Below are 22,158 nucleotides of genomic sequence, written 5' to 3'. Positions count from 1 at the left end.
TTCGTCCACTCCAATCCTTCTCCATCTTCTAGATTGAATCCCAACATATCATAAGACACTGAAGCAAATAAAGCAAGTCCCAGCAAACATTCAAGGCCAAAACTCCAAAAAAGAAGCTCAAGAAATTTTATGGCATTCTTGAGCGAAATACTGGTGTCTTTCCAGCTAAAAAGTCTAAACTCGTCAGTCTTGCTTTCATGGATTTTGACAAAACAGTAACACCTAGGTTACCATGCAAAGTCATAGATGAAAGATATGATAAGGTAATTATTCACAAGAACATAACATAAATACAAACTTACATATAAGAGCATCTTGACAAGAAAAGTGGCTCAGGTAAGTATGCAAAGCAAGTAATATCTACTATAGTTACAAATCAAAGAGTACCTTGACATGACCGAGTGTCTCAAAGCAAGAGAAGGTCATTGTGCAGCTTCTAGAGGTGGTACATTGCAAAACCAAGACTTTTATTTTATAACTGAAAGTCAAACTTACCAGCACAATAATACTAGCCACCTAACTCATAACTAAGATTGTGGATACAAAACCATGTGTGATGTAAACATCTGAAATATTATGACACAAGGAAAACTAAAAATGACATCTTATAGAGGTGATAGCTGTGTGTGTGGTAGCAAACTCCCTTGAGATGACATAAGTTCCCATGTCACATGTGATGCAAAACTGGGAACTCCTTTGTTCAAGGGGAATTCTGCTCAAGTTGATTATCAGATGGTCAAGTGCCAACAACTTTGTGAGGTTCTATGAGTGTTGGAAATCATGGTTTCCAACTCCTTCAATCATGACTACACTTTGGGTCATTTGAGCGAAAGGACAAAGTTGAACTCTTAGGTATCATTTTGCTAGAAATTCAACATCAAGTGTCAGATAATAAAGTAAAGACGTGCCATTGAAGTAATTAAATGTTGAGGTAAAAGGTACCCTAAAAGTGCCCAGTAAAATTCCTAAGATGCCTTCCTAGTTGGCTGGAGTGTGGAGCACATCTCTCTTTCCTGAGGACTTGAGACAGTTTTTTAATTTAAGAAACTTTGTGGTTGGGGTGTCTTGGCGTAAAAAGTCAACTACATGGATCCTTGATTAATTGTCGCTTGGTGCAAGCTACCATTGAAAAGGACTGAGGCTTGGATCACAGGTTTTCACTAAGTCATTGCTGGCCAAATTCGCGTTGGGAATGAACATAGAGTCAGATATTGTGAGGCGGACAATGACCGTTGATTCTTTGAAATATATACCGTCTCCGTGCCTATATAATGTCAACACTTGTGAGACTCCTATCTCGGTCTCGATGATCCATGATCTCACTGTGAGAGCTGGAGCTTCCAGGTAGTTGCAAGCTGAAGGTTTTGGAGCTAGCATCATGATGGTATCTCCAAACCTTCAGCTTGCGACAACATTGAAGTGATCAATTGATCAAGAATTCCTGGACGTTTCTCATGGAGAGTCGGATTGCTGCCTCAGGCTGGATGCACCACAGTCCGATTTTCACGTACCTCTCACTCCAAGCCACTGTTAGCGCTGCGAGATCGTCGTACGAGGAAGATGGAGGATGAAACTCGACAGTGCGCTTGGAGCTGACGGTCTTGTCCGTGACTTGTGTGGAGCCACTCGGCCACGTATCCGGGAGTTCTCGTCCTGGAGCGGCTTGATGTCCAGACTTGCTGATCCGCCTTCTCTAGATTGTGATGGCAATACTTGTGATGGCGATCCAGGATTTCCTTCGTCTACCACCCACGATCCCCTATCAGGTGGCTTTCTGCTTCATCTGTAGCCCAGCGACTGGTTTCTATGAGCAAGAGGGAGGGACGAGGACCAGACCTATTTTAATTTCGAGAAAGACCGATGGTTTTTGCTATGGCCAGGAGGTTTAGAGAACAATCTAGATATTCGAAATAACAGTCAGAGCATATTCGTCCCCCACGAGTGGAGTTTTGTGTCAAAGCCCGCGGCGACGCTTGGGTTGCTGCGCCAATGGAGTCATCCGGGACTCCAACAGCGGGAGTTCCAGCAGATATTGGAGCTCCAGCAAGAGATCCAGTTCCAGCTCCAGCAAGAGATCCAATTCCAGCTCCATCTCCAGCAAGAGATCCAGTTCTAGCTCCAGCTTCTCCTGTGATCACTTTAGCAGGGGTTATGCCGGCCCCTATGGAAGTAGATCATGTAAGTTTTTTTCTGCTGCTGTCATTCTTCTCTGATGCGCTTTCCTCCAGCCCCTGCTCCAGAAAAAGAAGGAAGCCCAGACTCATAAAGCTCAAACCTGGGAAAACCAGGATTACTCCAGCTAAAGATCAATAGGAGAATTTTTCGCTCTTGTCACACGTTTCATTTCATGTCTTCTCATCTCACGTGGATTTAAAAAATCTCCGAGCCGCGCGAAAAAAAATCTAATTAGGGTTTAAGGTTTTTGGTCCGGCTCGGCCCTAACTGCCGTTCGCTTGATGGCGGCGGTAGCTCCGGCACCGCCGGTGCGATGGCGAGCCGAGTCCAAGGAGATTGGAGGCTTCTACACGTTTCTCAAGTCGGAGGTATGCTGTGGATTGCCTGCATTGCGATTGAGCTCTGCAAAACATGGATCGTTTTCTTCTCCTCGATCGCTTCTTCTCCGTCGGTTTTCCCCCAGGTGGACAAGCTCAAGGCGGCCCAGGGCAAGATGAGAACGCACGCGATGAAGCAGTGCAACGTGCTGCTCAAGGAGTACGTGAGCTTCAATCCTTACATCCAGCGCCTCTACTTCGACCACATCCGGAGCAAAAAGTATGGCGATTCTAGATATCCTCAAGCGTACCGCTGCTCCATGCGACAGCTGAGGTTCCCATCGGGTAAGAAGATCCTCCTTCCACTCTCTAAAGTTCTTGGAACTCAGCCTGGTTTGATCCTGTTCTTCGTCTCTTCTTCTTCTGCCAGTGTGGGACTCGTCTCCTCCGGCTATTTTCCGAAGAGAGAGCACGGTGAATCCAAACCACATCATGTCCGAGTCGTCCTCCATGTCGGGCTACGAGAGCTCCGACCATGCAAGCGCTCGGATACGGGCCAAGACTCCAAAGCCAGAGCAGGGCCGAAAGAAATCTCCGGAAGGATCTCATCATAGAGGGGCCGAGACTTCTCGAAACCCGGAGCGAGAGAATGGCAAGAACAGGTCTCCGGTTCTCATAAGATACAGGTCTCCGGACTCAAATCCGGAGAGGCCGAGCCAGGGAAGTCCTTACAGAATCTCCGAGGGGAGTCCCTTCAAGTATCGCAAAGCAGCAGGGCAACGATTGAACGAAAACGTTGTGGACAGTTCTGTGTATCGTCAGCCGCCACCACCTCACCGGCAAGTTCAGCTGGATCATCCTACGTTTGCGAGGGTCATGGCAACGAGCGGCTCGGAAGTCGTCTCGGAAGTGTCCCGGTTTTTGACGCCGCAAGAGACGAGAGCTGCTGGTTCGAGATACGATCTCCCGACGCGGTTCTCGAGCGGCAGCAGCAGCGATCAGTCGACTCGGACAGCGGTGTTTGAGTCTTTGAACAGACGCACGGCGAGAGCGTCGGAACTTTCGACTTTGCAGTCGCGGTACTCGTCCCCGACGAAAACCATGGACGGCAGCAACGTCCTTTCAGGTGTCACAACCGAACCTCGGACGTCGACGACGACTTCTTCGTCCACCGCAGGGATGCCAGCAAGTAGCGATCTCCAGCATCGACACCAGGCTTTGTTTTCCTCATCGAGTAGAACCACGACGACGACAACATCTTTGTCGAGAGCTTTTGACACAAGCTCAAGAACTCTGGACACTAGCTCACAGGTTGGACTGCAGCAGCCGAGAACCACATCCAGTGATGCCGTCACCAGCAGCTCTGGGAGGGGTTTGGATCGTGTTCCCGGCACTCCGTCCACGAAAGAAGTTTCTTTCGACAACGGTTTGCCTTACAAACTCGAGCATGGAGTCTCTTACCAGGACGAAGGCACTCAGACTTACTCGGACAGGATACCGGGAGCTCATGCATTGCGATATGGCATCGTCCAAGGTGGAGTTTCTCCTCCTCACAGGTCGGATCCAGATTTTCCCAGTGCTGCTACCATGACCACTACTACTACTACTACTGCTACCATCACTCCTGCGACAACTACTACTCCCACGACGACGACAAATGCTACTAGGAATGAAGTATCCGATCAACAACACCCCGCCGCTAGCTCTTCGACTCACACCCGAAACGCAAACAGCAGTCCCAGCAAACTCCCTGGAGGTGGAATTTACACTTACAAGATGCCGGCGGGAGGCTCATACAGAATGCTTGATCACTCAGCCAGGCTGCCGGAAGCCAAGCTCGTCGAGGGCTCTAGCAACATTTATGTCATCGAAGACGCGACTCAGTACAAGGTGTCCGAGAGCCGGACGTCGGAGCACGTCACAGTCGGGCATTTGCTCTACGGTAGCGAGACGAGGACGCTCGACACCGAGAAGAGAAGCCGGACGAAAAGTGGTGACAACGCTCTCCGACTTAAGAGGTTCTCTTCCATTTTCGTCTGCCTCTTCCATGATCTAAAGCTTGCTCTTTTCTTGTTCTATCCTCCAGGAAAAAGAAGAAGTTTGCTGCTCACCGATGCGATGTGAATGATCTAGTTCCCGAGCAGCGGAGAGTGAGGCGGAGATCCATCCAGAATCGAGTTCCAGAGACGAGGAAATACATGTTCTACAAGTACTACGGTATGACACCAAAAATTCTTTTTTTGCCTTGAAGGTTTTGTGAGGATTTTTTCTCCAAGGATTTGCTGGTCAAGGAGCTAAAACGAGCTGGGGTCACAATCGCCCTCTTGGAATTTCTCCTCCTCACGCACAAAAAGCTCCTCCTCCTCCGGTGGTGGAAGGTGAAAGGCCCGACGCTGTGTAGAAATCTCCAGTAAAAATTCGCTCGTCACTGTAAGTTTCCTCGTAGTTTTACCGCTATAGGCAGTTTGTCAATGTGTGTGGAGTCTGTGAGGAGGGAGCATATAATTTCATCCTTGGAAGCAAATTTTCCCTCGGAATAGGGTTAGGGCTCTCGCTATGGATTCCTCCTCCGAGGACGACGTGCCGCTCGCGGCGCGCTTCAAGAAGGCCAATCCAGCCAAGGATTCGGACGACGAGGACGACGTCCCCCTCGCCCGGCGCATCTTTTCCGCGAGAGCGCGCAATCCCGGAGCGGAGCAGCACGCCAGCTCCTCCAAGGATGGATCGGTGGCGGCGGCGCCGGCTTCCGCCGATTCCAACGCCAGCGGGAGGAAGAGGCCCGCGCCAGCGTCCGCCAATGGCATTTCCAAGAAATCCAAAGTCGAGGTGAGCTCCAGCGATGAGGAGAGTGAGGAGGAGGATGACGAAGACGAGGACGAGGACGTTCCCATTGGGAAGCGTTTTGGGGGCGATAGTGCGAAGCCAGGGAAGAAGGGAGTGACGAAGGGGAAGGCTAGGAGCAAGAAACCCAGAAAGGGGAGTGTTGCTGAGCCAAAATGGACGACGCTGGAGCACAATGGCGTGCTCTTTCCCCCGCCGTATAGCCCGCATGGAGTGAAGATGCTCTACAATGGTCGGCCAATCGATCTTACACCAGAAGAAGAGGAGGTTTTTAGCTCTTTGTTTCGCTTTCTTCGTTTAATTGTAGCTGGTCTTGCAGATCGCGACGATGTTTGCCGTGATGAAAGACACTGACTACGCAACCAAGCCCGTCTTTGTCAAGAACTTTTGGGAGGACTGGAAGAAAGTTCTTGGTCCAAAGCACGTCATCCAGAAGCTTGAGCTGTGCGACTTCACTCCTATTTTCGACTGGCATGCCGCGGAGAAAGAGAAGAAGAAGCAAATGAGTGCAGAGGTGTGTTCGTCCGTGGATTATGTGTTTGTCTCACTTCTTTCTGCAGGAGAAAAAGCAACTGAAAGAGGAGAAGGCGAAAGCAGAAGAACGTTATGCATGGGTTCTGATCGATGGTGTCAAAGAGAAGGCGGGGTTACTTCTTTTCTTTCCACCTCATGGCAGTTTTCTTACTGTAACTCGTGCCAACAGGTTGGAAATTTTAGAGTGGAGCCTCCTGGCCTTTTCCGGGGCCGCGGCGAGCATCCCAAGGTACTTAAGCTTCAGTTTGTTTGTAAGCTTCACACCATGGTCGTTTAGATGGGAAAGCTGAAACGGCGCATTTTTCCTGAAGACATTGTACTCAACATTGGAAAAGAAGCACCAGTTCCAGAGTGTCCACTTCCTGGTCACAAGTAAGTGTTCATTACATGATTCTTATCTTGTTAGGCTAACTTAACTTTGCTTACCGCAGGTGGAAGGAAGTCAGACACGATAACACCGTTACCTGGCTTGCGTTTTGGAACGACCCGATCAATGTGAAGGAGTTTAAGTACGTGTTTTTGCATCAAAGTAGTAGTTTGAAGGGCAAGAGCGATGAGGAGAAATACGATAAGGCTAGGAAGCTTACGTCAAAAGTAAGCAGGCGTTTTCGTTTCTTTTCTAATCTTCATTTCTTGTCAGATTGATAGCATACGGGAATCTTACACAAAGGATTTTAAAGAGAAGGATGTGGAAGCACGGCAGATTGCGGTGGCCACGTATCTTATTGATAGGCTTGCTCTGAGAGCAGGAAACGAAAAGGTGGAAAGTGTGTCGTTTTCGTGCCTGTGAATTGACATTTTGATTTCAGGATGACGATGAAGCTGATACGGTTGGCTGCTGCTCGTTGAAAGTGGAGCACGTCTCTCTTTCCCCTCCGAACTCGCTTGAGGTGCTTTGTTGAGGACTTGAGACTGTTGTTTTGTGATCTATGGTTCGCATATTTACAGTTCGATTTTCTGGGTAAAGACTCCATCAGGTACCAAAACTCTGTGGTTGTAAACGAAGAGGTATACGACGCTATACACGATTTCAAGAAAGGTATGTTGTGACTTGTGTTGTCCTCGTTGAGATGAGCTGTTTGTTACACAGGGAAAAAGGAAGGGGTTGACCTCTTTGATAGGTTAGATACTTCTAAGCTTAATGCCCATCTGAAGAAGTACATGCAAGGTCTAACAGCGAAGGTGTTTCGAACGTATAATGCGTCATATACTTTGGAGACCCAGGTTTGCGACTTTTGCTTTGTCAAGGCCAAAATGATCCGACGCATTACTTGTTACAGTTGAAGGAGACGCTTGGTGCGACTCTTAACGAGAAAACTGCAGAATACTCCCGAGCAAATAAGGAGGTAAGAGAACATTCTGTTTGGTTAGCACTTATGAATCTTGTTGACAGGTCGCGATTCTATGTAATCATCAACGGACAGTATCCAAGGGCCATAGTGCTCAGATGGAAAGATTGGAGGCAAAGATTGCAGAGTTAAAGGTCTGTTTTTCTTTATGGTTTGTTTGAGGCTGACGCTTTGCTATTGGCAGACATTGCGTGAGGAACTTGCAACAGACTTGGGGAAAGTTAAAAAGGGCAAACCCCCAGTCCACAGCACGGCTAAAAGGCCTCCAACCGCAGAACAGTAAGTAGATGATTTTTATGTTTCTACTTTTATGATACTGACTATTCATGTAAAATCCAGGTTGGAAAAGAAGTTGGCTCAAACTGATGCAAGGATAGCGAAGATGACCTTGGATCTGTCCGTTAAAGAAGATCTCAAAACCGTGGCGCTGGGAACGTCAAAGATCAACTACATGGATCCTCGAATAACGGTCGCTTGGTGCAAGCGTCACGAAATTCCCATTGAGAAGGTAACCAGGCACTTCTTACTTTCATTTCTTTTATTTCTCTTACTGAGGCAGGAGATTTGGATCACAGGTTTTTAATAAGTCATTGCTGGCCAAATTCGCGTGGGCAATGAACGTAGAGCCCAACTTCAGATTTTGTGAGGCTGATGGTGGTGCGGACGAAGACCCTTGATTCTTTGAAATATATATCGTCTCCGGGTATGCTTCCTCGTTCCCGCTGGCTAGAAGTAGAGAGAAATACTTCGAAGATCGGAAGAAGGGAGTGACTCTCCTCTGCCAATATAACGTCAACACTTGCGAGACTCTATCTCGGTCTTGATGATCATGGCGGTATCTAGAGGGTAACATCACAGACTAGTGGAGCTGAAGTAGGATCCAGGTAGTCGCAAGCTGAAGCTTCTGGAGCTACTCACTTGAAGGTGCAAGTCTAGAACGTCGACGCTACTTCCGAGCATATCGTTTCTCATAGAGGGGCGGATTGCAGCCTCGGCTCGGATGCACCACAGTCCGATTTTCACGTACCTCTCGGCGTCCTTGAGCTCCAAGCCACTGCTATGCTGGCGAGATCGTCAATGAGCTCGACGACGTTACCACTGTGAAACATGCTCAGCGCGGTTTCGCCCAGGAACCGCGGGTGAGGGGGATGAGGAGGAAGAGGATGATTGAGGATGGAACTGGACGGTGCGCTTGGATCGAGCAGCACGATTCCAAAGCTGTAGGCGTCGGTCTTGTCCGTGACTTTGGTGTGGAGCCACTCGGGTGCCATGTATCCGGGAGTTCCTCGCATGACAGTCACCACCTGGCTTGAGCTTGCTCAGGCCAAAGTAGTTCTCGTCCAGGTGGATCTTCACCGAGAACGATGATAACAAAGGTGGCGGATCAGCAAATCTGCTGCGATAGATGTTGCTCGAGGACTCACATACCTCCACGAAGGATTGCCGGGATCACTTGGATGTCAAGCCTCAACTTGTCCAGTGATCCATTGAGCATGAACTCGTAGACAAGCAATGCGGCTGGTCCCTGGATGCAAAAGCCCCGGAGCTTTACCAGGTTGAAGTGCATCACCTCGGCCTTGAACTGCGAGTGTCCTTTCGACGAGCCTTGGATCTCTACGTCCATCTTCTTCACAGCAACGTCCGCAAGCTCTCCTTTGAAGACGGATCCAAATCCTCAAGCTCCAAGCATGAGCTCGGGATTTCTAGTTGCCATCTTCAAGTCGTCATAGCTAAACTGGTGCGGAAGTATCTCATCGAGCTTCATTCCTTCGATGAGCGCTTGCTTTTCCATTAGATCTTCTCCACTTCCTGGTTGCTTCTCCACCCCCGCCACAGCGCTTGCTACCCCAGCGATCACTCCCAGATAATTTTTTTTGCTTCGAATTGACTGTGGAAGATTACTATCAGTGACATTCCAGGTAAGATTCCAATGCCTGGCTGTTATGAGCTATTCTTGGCTCATAACTAGTACGGATGCGGGACGACGGGGGATCCGTACGAGACATATATGGACCGACTGGCGCAAAGGGGGAGGCTAGGTTTTGTTGTTCTCTTCTTCTTGGCCTTGTGCCTTTTCTCCTCTCTTGTTTCACTCATTAAGATCACATCTTTTTTGATTGGATTCACATCCTAACATTTGGTATTGGAGCATTGATCAGGACCTTGGCAAAGATCATTTGGGATATTGCATCGTGGGAGAGAGGATTGGTCCACATCCTTAGCACCACGGCATTCGCCCAATCTAGGGTACAGCTGTCTCAGCAGGGTATCCGACGGGAGGTGATTGCGGCGGCGATCATTTACCCTAGGCTGTCGTGGGTGATCTGGGCTTGGGCAAGAGTGAGGCACCGGAAAGAAGCAATGCCACCATGGAACAAGGGAAGAAAAGAGGTGAAATCTTCCCCTTCAGCCGATGGAGAATCCAGCAATGTTGAGGTGGTCGATCTAGTGAATTCTCCACAGGTAGTGCCTGAGCTGGTTGGTGAGTTGAGGGAGGTGTTGCAGTCTTTCATGCAGTGCTATGTGACGAATCATCAGTAGGACTTAGAGAGGTTCCAACAATTGCAGCGTACCTTGGCCATCATCGAGCACAATCAGGCTACTATGGGTGGCAAGATAGAGGAGTTGGGAGAGCAGCAGTGGGTTTTGGCAGAGAAGCAAGAACAAATGGGGTCTAGGGTCAAGGATCGAGGAGACCCTAATTTGAAAGATATCGTGCACCGGTTTTCTGACGAAGATTGGTTCCAAGATTCGAGCCCTGAATTACCCCCAACAGGTGATCGACCTTGGTATGATGACTTGCTGGAGAAGATGAAGTCACCAGTTCCGGAAGGAGGGACCAAGGGGATACTCGGGAGGGGTCCAGGGATGGGATCACGGTGGCAGGATCGGGAGAAGCTCAATATACTGGAGTACGATGGCTCAAATGATCAACTAAGACTTCAAGATTGGCTCCACAAGCTGGAGTGGTGTTTTGTGTGGCGAGATACCAAGGGGGTGGATAAGGTTCCCTTTTGCATCAATCTTCTTGAAGGATCTGGCATCTGAGTGGTTTCATAACTTGGAACGAGCTCGCATATTCCCAGACTGGGAATAGTTCAAAGTCTTGATCACAGACACTTTCATCTTGACCCCAGTTTTGGAGCTGCCCTTCAACAAGTTGTGCGACCTTCGCTATGACTGGCAACATCAAACTCTCCAGGCATTCAATACAGCATAGTTATGGGCCAGATATGAGGTAGTGGGAGTTTCAGACGAGATTTTGGCCCAGCGTTACGTAGCAGCGCTGCCTTCATCAATGGCAGGTGATGTCGCTCAAACCAAACCAGTTTCTGTGCGTTAGGCAATGGTGGCAGCATTGAATGCAGACCAGCGGTTTCGTGAATGGGAGTCTCAATTGCGTCGTCCTTATATAAGCAGGCTTCATTGTCAGGATTTCCCAGCTGCATCACCGACCCCTATGCCGACAGTGTTGCCGACAGTGAACAGTGATAAGGAACGCAAGCCTTGGCGAGATTTATCCACTCAGGAACGGGCCAAACGCTCAAAGGATTTGAAGCTAGGCAAATGCTTTGATTGTGGGCAGAAATGGACACGAGGCCACCATTTGTTTTGTCCATCTCAGAAGGGTGCTACAGTTCCCAAGGCAAAGGTGGCGATGCTACATTTTCGCAAGGCTGCTTCTGGGGAATTTGTTCCAGTCGACATGGACATGGTTGATGAGAGTGAGGAGATCTTTGTTTGGGAATCAGGGAACAACAGCCCGGGCTTGGAGGACCCTGACAGTTCAGGTGGCAAGGCATTTATCTCCTGCTCAGCATATTTTGGAAAGACTGGTCCGCAGTGTTTCCGGGTGCAAGGAACAATTAATGGCAGAGTGGCATTCGGACTGGTTGACTCTGGCGCTTCACACACATTTGTGAATCGGCGGTTGGCGGAGTTTATCACAGCTGAAGCTTTTTGCTCACTCAACCCCACCTCAACAAGAAGCAGATGCGTTGGGTGGAAGAACTTCAAGCCTTCGACTTCACTATCGAGTATCGACTAGGTGCTTCCAATGTGCTTCCAGATGCTCTCTCACAGAAGTTTGCATGCACCGAGGAATCAGCTCTCTATGGGATTTCTTGCCTTCAACCAGAGTACATAGAGCAAATTCGGGAGGGGTACGCGCAAGATGTGGCCCTTCAACAGATTCTAGAACAGCTTCAGAATGGGGAGCAGCATCCCAAGCTGGTCCTCATTGATGGCATTCTCTGGTCAAAGGGACGGGTGTTTCTCAACAACAAGCATCCATTGCAGCAAGAAATTTTCCATGAGTGTCATCAGGGAATTCTCGCTGGACATCCAGGGGTGGCAGCAACATTGGCAGCAATCAAGCTTCGCTTTGTTTGGAAAGGCATGCAGCGAGAAGTGAAGGCGTGGATTCGAGAATGTCCAGTATGTCAGGTGGTAAAGACAGAGACAGTGGCTTCTCCAGGTCTTCTCTAGCCATTACCAGTTGCAGATGGTCCCTTTACTAGCATTTCAATGGACTTTGTGGGGGGTCTACCTCGTTGCCAGAGAAAAGACATGATAATGGTGGTGGTTGACCGTTTCAGCAAGACAGCTCAGTTTCTACCTACAACAATTTCGGTGTCTGCAGCAAGGATAGCCGAGTTATTTTCTCGAGAAGTGATTTGTCTCCATGGCCTGCCTCGGGAGATTGTTTCTGACCGGGATCCGAAGTTCCTCAGCTCATTCTGGCGTCACCTTTTTTCAGCTCTTGGGACCAAGCTCAGCTTCAGTTCAGCATATCACCCCCAATCGGATGGGCAAGCAGAACAAACCAACCAGACAATAGAGGTATTTCTCAGGGGATACACACTGGATCATCCTACATCATGGCTGCACTGGCTCCCATATGCGGAATTCGCATATAATTCGGCCTGTCATTCTGCTACAAGGTTTGCTCCTTTGGAGATTCTCTATGGGCGTCGAATCCTACATTGGCCAGCTCCCGCACTTCCGGTCCCAGAGGTGACAGTTTCTGGACATCTGGAGACCATTCGAGAGTTGCATCAACAAGTTCATAGCAGGTTGGAGGCAGCTTGTGCAACCATGAAGCTTCAAGTTGACAAGCATCGGAGTTTTCGAACATTCGTTATTGGCGACCTGGTGTACATCAAGTTCTTCACACTCTAGGCCGCCGAGTGGGCTCTCGATCCAAGCTGACTCAACGCTACTTCGGTCCTTTTCAGGTGGTTGAAAGGATCAATGAGGTGGCATTTCGGCTGGCTCTTCCGCAAGGGTGCAAGCTCCATGATGTGTTCCACGTTTCCGAGCTCAAGTTGCATTATGGTCCTACTCCCTTGCCGACAGTGGAAGTTCCAGTCCGATCGTTGGGGGACTAGCATCTGGTTGTGCCAAATAAGGTGATTGATGTGGAGACTCGCCAGCTGCGTTGATGGATGATTAAGCGTTATCTGGTTTGCTGGATGAACACTGGGGGGGATGCAGATACCTGGCTTTCTCAACAGGAGTTCGATCGTCTGGTGCACCTGTTTTAGTGGGATCCTGTGTTACCAGCCAGCTCTGAGGATAGAGCTTTTCAAAGTGGGGGGTAATGTTATGAGCTATTCTTGGCTCATAACTAGTACGGATGCGGGACGACAGGGGATCTGTACGAAACATATATGGACCGACTGGCGCAAAGGGGGAGGCTAGGTTTTGTTGTTCTCTTCTTCTTCTTCCAGGCCTTGTGCCTTTTCTCCTCTCTTGTTTCTCATGTGAATCACTCATTAATGGATCACATCTTTTTTGATTGGATTCACATCCTAACACAAGCTGCCTCCACACTTGCTCGTTCGCATTTGGAGCACAGGGCTCCGTGAACGAATGATCACCCGTCTGGGGAGTAGCAGTCAGCCACCATTCTGACCACCGCATCCGTCTGTTTGGAGCTAAAACTTGGATGTTTGTCGAGCACAAGATTCGGTCTTGGCTATACCATCTCGCTGCCATGGGTTTCATATTCCATTGTGAGGATGTGCACGGCCTGGATTTGAGAAGTTGAAGCTTGTGACATAAAGGACGGCATTGTTGGTCCCTTGCAACTCTCTCTCTCTCTCTCTTCTCTCTCTCCGCCACGTGGCATCTTACGTCTGCTTTGTCGCTTAGGGTCCTTCTAAAGAAGTTTTTCAAGGGACCACAAAAATGTCACTACATACAAAAATACCAGAGTGATAATACAAAGTGTTTATATTGGCATATGCCTTCACACTCTTCTTCTTGGTGGTACCATTCTTGAAGATACTTGACTATAATGTATTCAGATTAGAACATTTTTAATGGTTATGGAAGTGTCGACTCTCCTGGTACTGAGCACTCACAAGCTTAATAACATGGCAACATCTCAATTCAAGCTACAATCCTGATCTTTCAATGCTGTTATTTCTTGGCTTGGTAATTTTCCAAGCAGGGATGCTTTGTCAACAAAGGAATCCATCTTGGGCAAGTCCTTGTGACGATGGTGATATAAGTAGAGAATGAAGACGGGGAGTGTGTGTAATGTGGAAACAACCAACTGTAACCATCAAGGAAGGATCGGGCCAGCTTGAAGGGGGGACCTGAAGACAACATAGTTTTTGACTGGATTAATAAACTCACATAACTTAATTTTTTATTTCTCAAAGATAAAATCTTTCTGAGTTCGATCTTGAAAAGTCTAACTCGGCATGCACGAGGTCAACTTTTTCTAGAGCTTTTAAACCAATTTACCACCGGTGTTTTGCATCTCCAATTCCAGCCATGGATCGTGGCAGCACTCTCTTGATGATCTTGATCTCTTCACTCGCCAGCGCCACCGCGCAGCAATTTTCCTCCTCTTGCGGCAGGAGATGCGATTCCGGGTGTTCTGGCGGGCTCGTTTGCAATCCTGTTAGCAAGACCTGCGATGGCGATCCATCAGCGAGCACCCTTTCCTGCCCAATTTCAGGCTGCAAGCCCGCCCAGACCTTCGTCTACTCGAATACCACCGCCCACGATCCCGAGTATTGCGTCGGGAACAACACCTACCAGTTCTTCAATTGCTCGCCCAGAGAGCAGCCTCTCAACTTCGCGGCTTTATACTTCATCGAGCTGGAGGGAATCCCCACGGCATGCAATCGATCCAGGCCTTACAAGAACTCGGAGCTCCTGGCAAACATGGCGACCGGATGGTTTGCCAATGGATCGTCGTGCTTCAAAGAGATTGTAATCACCGCGGAGAATGGGCTGAGCGTGACGGCGACGGTCGCGGGAGAATGCAACTCGATGATCGGGTGTACCGCAGACACTGGATTCTATGTGCCGTGCTCACCCAGATCGCTGGGAGGGACGAGAGCCGTGTGGGAAGCGCTGGGGCAGACCTACTTTGATAATGTGTTGGCGGTCACTTGGAGCTGGAAGGGCGAGGATTCCAACGCGAGAGATCGCAATATCATCATTCCCGTGGTTTCCAGTGGAGCGATCGTCGTCCTGGCGCTCATAGGGCTAGTGTGGTGGAAGTTCTTGCGACGATCTTCCAATGCTGCCGTCAGGGAACGGCCGCTCGATCTCGGCAATCTCGCGGATTTGCCGCGGCAATTCAGGTACCAGGAGGTGTATCGAGCGACCAGGGGATTCCAGAGCAAGGTGGGACAGGGAGGATTTGCGAGTGTGTTCAAGGGAACGTTGCCGGGCGGGGAGATTGTGGCAGTCAAGAGGATCGGAGGTGGAGTGCGGCAGAGAGACAAGCAATTCAAGGCGGAGGTGATGTCGATTGGCAGCATCCATCACCTCAATCTCGTCAAGATGGTTGGATTTTGCCTGCATTCTCCACACAACTTGCTCGTCTACGAGTTCCTCCCGAATGGCTCGCTAGATGGATGGATTTTTGCCAAGGAGAAATGCCTGTCCTGGGGATCCAGGCTCTCCATCGCGCTCGACGTTGCCCGGGGGCTCACATATCTCCACGAAGGATGCCGCGAGAAGGTACTCCATCTAGACATCAAGCCCCAGAACATCCTCTTGGACGAGAAGATGGGGGCCAAGATCGCCGATTTTGGATTCTCCAAGCTCATCGACAAGGAGAAGACTCACGTAGTGACCGTCGTGAGGGGCACGGTGGGATACATGGCTCCCGAGTGGCTCCACTCTCGTGTCACGGACAAGACGGACGTCTATAGCTTTGGAATCGTCCTCCTGGAGCTTGTTTGCAGCATAAAGGCCGTGGAGTGTTCCTTGGACTCGGACTCGCAGATGGACGTCGCGTTCCTCACCCAGACTGCTTTTAACAAGCTCCACAGTGGAAATGCCATGGACTTGGTGGACGATCGGCTGGTCAAAGCCGAGGACGGTGGTGGTTTCTCCTTGAGTGGCTTCGAGAACATCGTTCGGATCGGGCTATGGTGTGCGCAGGAGGATCCCTTGCAGCGACCAACGATGTCTGTGGTGGTGAAGATGCTCGAGGGTGCCATGGATGTGTTGGCGTTGCCTCAGCTGGAGAGAACCGGTGCACAGGATTCGTCGCTCCTGGTGAGCAGTAGCGAGGGATAAACTTTCGTTTACATATATTTTCAATGAGAAATCAAAAGGTTTGATGTTCACTATTTTTTGCAAAATTGACAAATATACCATTTTATATAGCTGTATAAGTATCAAAACACTCATTGTGTTTATCCACTATTACATGCAACCAAGCTCCATGGATTTCAATCTAAAAACCATTCGGCTGGCCAAATCCATACTGAGAATCCCAGAACCATGCAAGCGAAAAAGAGCACAGGAGATTGGTGACTTTTAGCCGTGAATTGAATGCAGTGCTGCTATTGCACGCAATGGTGATGCCGGAGGAGCTTGTATCCGCCCATGCTTGGTTTTGTGTGAAAACCATTTGGTGCTGAATGGTTTTCTATCACTCCTGGTGAGCAGCAGCCTTAGTCTCGGACTTGGCTCGCTAGGAATGACTATTTAATTCACCTCCCACAAGCTGGGAAATCACATGCTATCAGACGCAATCTATTACCTCGGCTCCAAAATAAATGTATTGACCGGAGCATATTTGTGCAGGAGATACCTTTGTGGTCCCCAACAGTTATTTATCTATCTAACTTTCATTTATATATAAAACACAAAAAACAATAATGACAAACAACCTTTATCAGAAGAGAAAGTGGATCCTAGACTATTGAGGAAGAATATTGGCTGAGTGTGTTTTGAGTAGTGTTGTCTTGTTTGGGTTTGGACTCGGGCGCCAAGGATGGCGGACGGGATTCTCAGCGCGCTGTCGCGCGGGCGGGCTCGCAGGTATGCTAGTTCTTTCCGCGTCCACGGCAAGCATGGCTCCTGTAAAAGCTAGGTCATGGAAGAATTCTACAGCCAGCAGTGCTGCATTCAAATTCATGGCTAAAAATCACCTATCTTCCGCTCTTTTTCACATGGCTCTGGAGGCACTACTCAATTCAATGCTTAGGAAAAAGGTAACAAATATTATGAAATTACCGAATCATTTCTAAAGTCGCATTCCTCAAACATCAGATAGTTTAAAGCACTTGGCAGGCACCTCTGCTTCACATGTTCTACCTGAAAAGTTCATGTGTACTTAACCAATACATGAATAGTTACTTCAAAACACATCACATCCTCAGCAGTGACTTCATCCCCGGCAAGCAAGTCTTGTTCTATTGGACAATGACTTGTTGATCATAAAACCGTGCTCTGCACTTGCCTAGAAGATTTTGCAGTGAGAAAGCTAGACAGGATTTGAAAGAAAAACTTTCAAATGCCTCCCATAAAATTCTGGCTCGAGAGATGACATTATCCTTTAAAACCCTCTCCAGAATCTGCATGACAGAGAGTAAGTTTCACCAATCAAAGTTGCACCATACCTCTGGATAAGAAGATTCTACAAAATAACGATTCTTTTTCAGAACTAGTTTTACTTTGCCATAGTTCAGAGTCGACTCTTTGATGAAATTCACAATCTTCTGCAGGAGCCTTGCTTTCGACAGCCATTCCATCACCGTAATGACTATCTGAGTCTCAAGACCAACGGAGACAGCCGGATACAAAGGATGTGGTGTGAGATTGTACTCATGCATATGTTCTGGCCTGGAACAACGTTTCAAAGAAAATACTTGAGTGTAAAAACTTCTCCATATCAGCAAGACCTGAAGCTTACTAACACACAGGCTCGGCAGTCACAATGAGAAAGCCGTATGCTTGCTTGTGTAGCGGAGAAAACGTCTTGAGAAAGATATGGCCATCAGGTCCAACCCAGAGTGGTCTCTTCTTGTGGTCTGGCTTTAGCTCGAGCTTGCTAAATCCATTTTCCCTGCGGTTTCATGCTTGTCGACTACATACAACATTCTAGTGCCAGTATGGGGATAAAGAAGAGGAGGAAGAGCAACACAATGATAAAGTGTCACAACAAATCCCATCCTTCTTAAGGTTAGAAGGAACTAGAAAGAGAAAAAGAGGGGTAGAGAGATGAACACAGTCTTCTTCTATGTCGTGAGCAGTAGGAATTTTGGGGTGGGTGGGGGCTTGATAAAAAATTTATTAAGGAAGAGATCTATGTAGCCTTCTTGATGGGCAGATTCCCCTCACCTACAGAAAGATTGAGCTCTCAGAACCCCCCTCTCCCGCTAAAGTGATGGCCCAAAGTGATAAAGAAGAAGAATATATCTTTCATAATGCTATGGAAGTGAGTGATTGTTAAATCAAATTTTTTTACTTCAATTAAAACTGTTATACATTACGACTGAGTTCAAAGCCTTGAAAGTTTTTATTGACTTACAAAATATTTCACAAATAGGGTTTAAAGGTTTTGAAATGGAGTCTAAAGGGAAAAGAAAAGAGTTTAGTATGAAAAAGCAGAAATGTAAATAACAAGGCAGCATTAAGAGCAACAATAGCGAGAATGGTAGCAACTAAAGGAGCATCAATCGATTTAAGCACAACAACTGGAGAAAAGGAAGAAGAGTGTTTAAAATTTGATTAGCAAAGTCATTTAAGCTGCATAATAAAATTTTAAAGACCTTTTTGAAAGGGTGTGCTCTATTGGAAGTACTCGCTGGATTCGCTAAGGACAAGTGCCTGGCTTGGGAATCCAGGCTCTTCATCGCGCTCGACGTTGGCTCACATATCTTCACGAAGGATGCCAACTCCATCTAGACATCAAGCCCCAGAACGTCCTGCTGGATAAGAAGATGGGCACCACATGGGCGCCCGCCGACTTTGGATTCTCGAAGCTCATCGACAAGGACAAGACTCACGTTGTGACGGTGGGATACATGGCTCCGAGTGGCTCCATTCTCGTGTCACGGACGAGACCGACGTGTTCCAAAACCCGTGGGGTATGGTGGAATCTTTGGTTCCAACCTGAAGTGTGCTGGGATTCGCGACAAGCGGCACTCCACGATGCTATAGCTTTGGAATCGTCCTCCTGGTGTTTGCAGCATAAAGGCCGTGGAGTGTTCCTTGGACTCGGACTCGCAGATGGAAGACCGCTTTCAACAAGCTCCACAATGGAAACTCCGTAGTCTACGACCAACTGCTCAAAGCCGAGGATGGTTTCTTTCTGAGTGGCTTTCGAGTACCGTCCGGATCGGGCTATGATGAGGAGGATCCCTTGCAGCGACCAGTTGTGATGAAGATTCTCGAGGGTGCCATGTGGCGTTCCCTCAGCTGGAGAGACCTGCTGGAGAGACCTGCTGCACAGGCTTCGTCCCTCCTCATGAGCAGCAGTGCAAATTCAGGAGTATAAATCTGTATCTCAGACTTGGCTCGCTAAGAAGGCGCTTTTACAAACAAGGAAACTTTGCAAGAAGAATTTATTCCATAGCCAACTCTTGGAGGTGGTAGAAATGCTTGTGCAAGATAAAAAATACTTATTTTCTTTTTAGTAAAGCATAAGAGAATTTGTTTCTAACCAAATACTGTTTTAATTACCCACCGTATTTGTTCTTGTAGTCAGTCCACAAATCCTGTACGCTCTTTCCAAGCAAATCACTGAACACAGACTCACTCCACGCACCATTTGCAAGCCTCGCATTCATCTGCCACACAAAATCTCCACGGAGGCTATTGCAGTAATCAAAGAAATAGGCAGTAACATCGTAGCCCTGGTCCCAGCGATCACCACCGCCCGGCTTCACCCAGTGAGATGGAGCGAGCCCGGCTTTGAGCCGGACATAATCAGCCACTCCTTCAGTCACTCCACTGGGAGTTCCTTGCCCAAAGTACTGCCAAACGTGAGCCATCTCGTGGTATATTACCCCTTTGATCCCCTCGTAGTTATCGGCAGATGGAGCATTAAACTGGATCTGGAACTCGCCGGGACTGCCCGTCCCAAATGTGATCGCAACCGCACCCTGCTGGAGCTGCTTCTCGACCGTGAAGACAACCTTGGTCACTAGTTTTGTGGGAACACCGTCGAGACCATAGTGCAACAGCGGCGGGATGAAGTTGATTGCATCGCCCAGGACTTTGAAGGCCCCGGAGATCCCCATCACCGAGTTGAAGCGCTTGCCACCGTCGGTGTCCTCGGCATTGTTTGCTCCGACCAGGACAATGTCTGCATGGACACGGGACGTGATAACGAGAACAAGGGACAAGCAGCTCAAAAGACGTGCAGTGGAAACTCTCAGACAAGTTTGCGTCATTGTTGATCGCAAAAATCAATATCGTCTGAAGAAGGCTCGTGAAGGGGTTTATGAAGTGTTTGTACGCGGTTATGGCTACGAAGTCAACGTCTTTTTGACTACGCGGATTTGGCTTCGACACGGCACCATATCGAAAAATGCTCGTGCCCGGGTTGACTTCTAGTGTGTGAGACTAGCGTGATGACCAACTACACCACCCAGACTGTGACACTAAGTTGGTTTTCACAACTAATTTACAATGAAGCTGATTGCTTTTCCAGAGATATTTCTTGTGGGACGTTTCAGAGTTTCAATATAGTGGTGTAACATTACAAACTGGTGGAGCTGAAGTTAGAGGATTCAGGTGGTCGCAAGCTAAAGTTTCTCGAACTACCATCACTTGAAGGTGGTGGCAACTCAAGAACATCTACGCTACCGTCAAGCATATCCAATACGTTTCTCATAGAGGGTCGCATTGCTGGTTCGGCTTGGATACACCACAATCCAATCTTCAGGTATCTCTCGGCATCCTTGAAATCCAAGCCACTGCTGCTGGCGATATCGTCGTTTAGATTATTGACAAAGAGCTTGTCGTCAATGAGCTCCACAACTTTGCCACTGTAAAACATGCTCAATGCGGCTGTACCCAGGAAGTGCACTGTCGGTTGTGAGGAGGAGGAGGAGGAGGAGGATGTCAAAGGATGAAATTCCAAGGCCCGCTTGGAGCTTACGAGCTCAAGCAGCACAATTCCAAAGCTGTAGACGTCGGTCTTGTCCGTGACTTTGGTATGGAGCCACTCGGGTGCCATGTATCCGGGAGTTCCTCGCATGACAGTCACCACCTGACTCTTTCCTCGCTCGGCGAGCTTGCTCAGGCCAAAGTCGGAGATCCTGGCTCGCAAGTTCTCGTCCAGGAGGATGTTTTGCGGCTTGATGTCCAGGTGAAGAACTTGCTCCCGGCATCCCTCGTGGAGATACGTGAGTCCTCGAGCAACATCTATCGCGATTGAGTGTCTCTGGTTCCAGTCCAGCAGGATTCCGCCAGCTTTGCCATCATCGTATTTGGTGAAGATCCACTTGTCCAATGAGCCATTGGGCATAAACTCGTAGACAAGCAATGCAGCTGGTCCCTGGATGCAAAATCCCCGGAGCCTTACCAAGTTGAAGTGATGGATGCTTCCAATGGACATCACCTCGGCCTTAAACTGTGACTGTCCTTGTGTAGAGCCTTCGATCTCTACATCCATTTTCTTGACAGCAACCAGGCTTCCATCTGCAAGCTCCCCCTTAAAGACGGATCCAAATCCACCAGCTCCGAGCATGAACTGTGGAGCAAAGCTTCCAGTCGCTGCTCTCAAGTCGTGATAGCTAAACTGGTGTGGAAGTAACTTATCGAGCCTCATTCCATCCATGAGCGCTTGCTCATCTTTTCTTCGTCTCTCAAGAGATCTCCTCCATCGCCTGGTTGCTATGAAGGCTGCGACACTAACCAACACCACCACCACAGCACTCACTATGCCAGCAATTAACCCCAAGTTGCGGTTCATGCGTCTTGGAGACGGTGACTGTGGAGGATTACTGTTAGTAGTGATACTCCAGGTGATATTTTTTACGATTCCAATGCCTGGATCATACCCAAGCTGCCTCCACACTTGCTCGTTCGCTGCCACGGCATTTGGAGCACAGGGCTCCGTGAACGAAAAATCGCTGAGACACCCTCCCCCGGAGTAGCATTGAGCCACGACCCTGGCCACCACAGTTCGTCCATTTGGAGCTAAAACTTGGATATTCGTGGAGCACAAGCTTCGGTCTTGGTTATACCACCCAGTGGCCACCGCCGCCATGAGATCAAAATCCCACCCGAAGGACGTGCACGACCTGAGAGAACCCGGACTTGAGAGATTGAATCTTGTGACATATAGGACGGCATTGTTGGTCTCTTGAAAAATTGGAGAGCAAGTGAAAGTCCTGTAAGCCAGGCCTGGGACGCAGCAATTCGGGCAGTCTGGAGCGATGGTGTCATTGAAAACAAAGCTGGAACTGGGCTGGCAAACGTCGGAATCGCTAAGGTATGGCTCGGATCGATTGCTCGATTGGTAGCAGGACGAGTTTTGGAGTGAACGGTTGCCGCCGAGCATGGGCTCCGGGAAACAAAGGGATCCATTTGGGCAATCGGTCGACGAAGAACATACCTGTTGTTGGGCTTGCGAGTAGTGGAAGCTCTTTGCGCTACACGCTAGGACGATGATGAAGCACAGGAGTACCTCCATAGCTGCAGACGACCACTGTTCATAGCGACGA

The 22,158-nt window shown here is 48.7% G+C and overlaps 3 protein-coding genes across 3 annotated transcripts; 1 reads left to right on the top strand and 2 right to left on the bottom strand.

Annotated features, from left to right (window-relative positions):
- Positions 1-1,482: 1,482 nt before the first annotated feature.
- LOC112345752 (probable L-type lectin-domain containing receptor kinase S.7) lies at positions 1,483-22,155 on the bottom strand. Its single transcript, XM_024673076.1, has 3 exons — positions 20,700-22,155; positions 8,244-8,520; positions 1,483-1,511 (listed from the first exon to the last, which is right to left on the bottom strand). The coding sequence occupies exons 1-3, from the start codon at positions 22,125-22,127 to the stop codon at positions 1,504-1,506; spliced, it is 1,713 nt and encodes a 570-aa protein (XP_024528844.1). The 5' UTR covers positions 22,128-22,155; the 3' UTR covers positions 1,483-1,503.
- LOC9650289 (DNA topoisomerase 1 alpha) lies at positions 5,024-8,028 on the top strand. The gene is made up of 15 exons (XM_024673075.1): positions 5,024-5,600; positions 5,653-5,847; positions 5,894-5,974; positions 6,037-6,096; positions 6,145-6,239; positions 6,299-6,461; positions 6,508-6,627; positions 6,677-6,757; positions 6,816-6,906; positions 6,958-7,091; positions 7,148-7,213; positions 7,261-7,350; positions 7,401-7,495; positions 7,556-7,724; positions 7,792-8,028. Exons 1-15 carry the CDS (start codon positions 5,049-5,051, stop codon positions 7,891-7,893), a joined length of 2,094 nt encoding a protein of 697 aa, XP_024528843.1. The 5' UTR covers positions 5,024-5,048; the 3' UTR covers positions 7,894-8,028.
- LOC9631367 lies at positions 19,095-19,878 on the bottom strand. The gene has a single exon (XM_002968146.2). It carries the CDS (start codon positions 19,876-19,878, stop codon positions 19,162-19,164), a length of 717 nt encoding a protein of 238 aa, XP_002968192.1. The 3' UTR covers positions 19,095-19,161.
- Positions 22,156-22,158: the final 3 nt, after the last annotated feature.

This window comes from Selaginella moellendorffii, unplaced genomic scaffold (genome assembly GCF_000143415.4).
Source record: "Selaginella moellendorffii unplaced genomic scaffold, v1.0 SELMOscaffold_10, whole genome shotgun sequence".
NCBI classification, from domain to species: domain Eukaryota; kingdom Viridiplantae; phylum Streptophyta; class Lycopodiopsida; order Selaginellales; family Selaginellaceae; genus Selaginella; species Selaginella moellendorffii.
The sequence above is the reverse complement of the archived record's forward strand: the minus strand, read 5'-3'. Positions and strand labels throughout refer to the sequence as shown.